This window comes from Rhinolophus hipposideros (assembly GCF_964194185.1).
Source record: "Rhinolophus hipposideros genome assembly, chromosome: 11".
Lineage (NCBI taxonomy): Eukaryota > Metazoa > Chordata > Mammalia > Chiroptera > Rhinolophidae > Rhinolophus > Rhinolophus hipposideros.
In genome coordinates, this window is record NC_138057.1 from 50076013 (window position 1) to 50078084 (window position 2072).

At 50.0% G+C, this 2072-nt stretch overlaps 1 protein-coding gene across 2 annotated transcripts; it reads left to right on the plus strand.

Moving 5' to 3' along the window:
- The first annotated feature begins 222 nt into the window (after nucleotides 1–222).
- On the plus strand, nucleotides 223–1494 carry TMEM215 (transmembrane protein 215). 2 transcript variants are annotated; one of them, XM_081065410.1, is made up of 2 exons: nucleotides 223–358; nucleotides 593–1494. In XM_081065410.1, the coding sequence occupies exon 2, from the start codon at nucleotides 648–650 to the stop codon at nucleotides 1353–1355; it is 708 nt and encodes a 235-aa protein (XP_080921536.1). In that variant the 5' UTR covers nucleotides 223–358; nucleotides 593–647; the 3' UTR covers nucleotides 1356–1494. The 2 variants fall into 2 exon arrangements, with proteins under 2 accessions (XP_080921536.1, XP_080921537.1); XM_081065411.1 differs by having other exon boundaries at nucleotides 241–358; nucleotides 588–1494.
- The last annotated feature ends 578 nt before the right edge of the window (nucleotides 1495–2072 follow it).

Genomic DNA, 2072 nt, shown 5'->3' on the forward strand with positions numbered 1-2072 from the left:
GCGCCCCCACGCGTCCTTCTTTGTTTATGAGCTCGCTCTGAAAGTGATGTAAGGAGGACAGGCTCACGCGCTGCTTTCCCTCCTTCGCAGACTAAGTCCTTCCTCCCGCCAACACCCGGCTATCCGCGCGCAGATGCCCGCGCCGCCGCTCCGCTTCCAGAGCCTGGGGACCGCGACGGGCACTGCTGAGAAAGACACGCTCCCACGTCCCATCTCCTGGATGCAGAGTCAGTGGGAACAGCCAGGCATTCCTTCCAGAAACAGGGGAAAGAGTCGAGGGGACAGCTGCTGTGGAGGTTTCTAAGGAGACTCAGACCGGCTTCTTTCTCTGCTCCCAGGAGACCGCAGGAAACCTAAGGTACTTCGGTGACCCCCGCCGGTGGATGGTTTCATGAGAGACAGAGATTACAATAGCGAAGAGACAGACAGAGAGCAACTGAAACAGGGAGAGGGATAGAGACAGAGACCAAATTTGTCGGACAAGTAGAGAGTTAGAGACAGAGTAAGAGAGACAAAGAGTTGGTGGGTGGGGAAATTGACTTGGATTTTTTTTTTTTTAACCCACTATGGTTTCTTTCATTTCTGAGGGAAGAGAGGAAAGCTGATCCCCGGCCAGCAAGAAGCCCCCAACCTGGATGGAATGAAAAATGCGGCCTGATGACATTAACCCGAGGACTGGACTGGTGGTGGCCCTGGTCAGCGTCTTCCTGGTCTTTGGATTCATGTTCACCGTCTCTGGGATGAAAGGAGAGACCCTGGGAAACATCCCCCTCCTGGCCATCGGGCCAGCCATCTGCCTACCAGGCATCGCGGCCATTGCCCTGGCCAGGAAAACCGAGGGGTGCACCAAGTGGCCTGAAAATGAGCTACTATGGGCCCGAAAGTTGCCCTGCTTCCGGAAACCCAAGGACAAGGAGGTGGTGGAACTGCTGAGGACCCCTTCGGACCTGGAGTCAGGCAAGGGAAGCTCAGATGAGCTGGCTAAGAAGGCGGGCCTCAGGGGGAAGCCTCCCCCCCAAGGGCAGACTGAGGTGCCGACGGCCAGCTCGATCACCATCCCTAGCCCCACAGAAGAAGGAGAATGCCAGAGCCTGGTCCCCAGCGGGCATCAGGAGGAGACATCCAGATACCTGGACGGCTACTGTCCGTCAGGCAGTTCCCTTGTCTACAGTGCCTTGGATGCCAAGTGCTCGGCCTGGGACAGGTCCGAGTGCCCCGAGCCTGAGGACAGCATCTTCTTTGTGCCCCAGGACAGTATCATTGTTTGCTCCTACAAGCAGAACAGTCCCTATGACAGATACTGTTGTTACATCAATCAGAGCCAAGGCAGGTGGGACCATGAGACAATAGTCTAAGCTTTGCATACAAGGGTCACTGTGTTGACAGAAACATGACTGCACTCAGCTGCCAGCGGAAGGAAACTGCCCTGCTCCAACAGTCGTCACACTGTTAGAAAGTGACCTGGTATGTGATGGGTGTGCAAACCTCCAGTGCCTGAGAGCCATGTAAATAGGCATGTTGGGGACACATTTTAGAGAAGGGTGATGAAGGTTAAGGATGCTAGAAGAGGCAGTAGGTAGGCAGTAATAATTATTAAATTATTTAATAATTTAACTATGTTGGATAGTCTGTAAATAACCCCAAAAGTGCTACTCAGTACCTGCTGAAAGCAAGAGAAATCTTAAGTGGGCTGCAGATACCAAGCATGAAATGACACATGGGCAGCTCACAGGACACTGAGCTGCTTTAGGTCTGAAAAAATTGAGAGAAAAAAACAACTTAATTCTTCATTAAATGAAACAATTTTTATCTGTTGAAAGCTTTTAACACTTAGTATTTGCTGAAAGAAAAATCAAGATAGAATAGCTACATTCTTTCTTAGATGGGATGATTTTTGGAAAAAGGGGAGCTAAAGACAGTTGAATTGTGTCATTGAGTTTTATGATATTATCCTTTGACAAGATCAGGAATTTCAAATGAAGTAAAATAAGTGTGACCAGCTAAGTGAAAAACTAACATTTTTAGATGGCTATGTGACTTCTTAAGCTCTTCATCTAAAGTGACTTATTGGG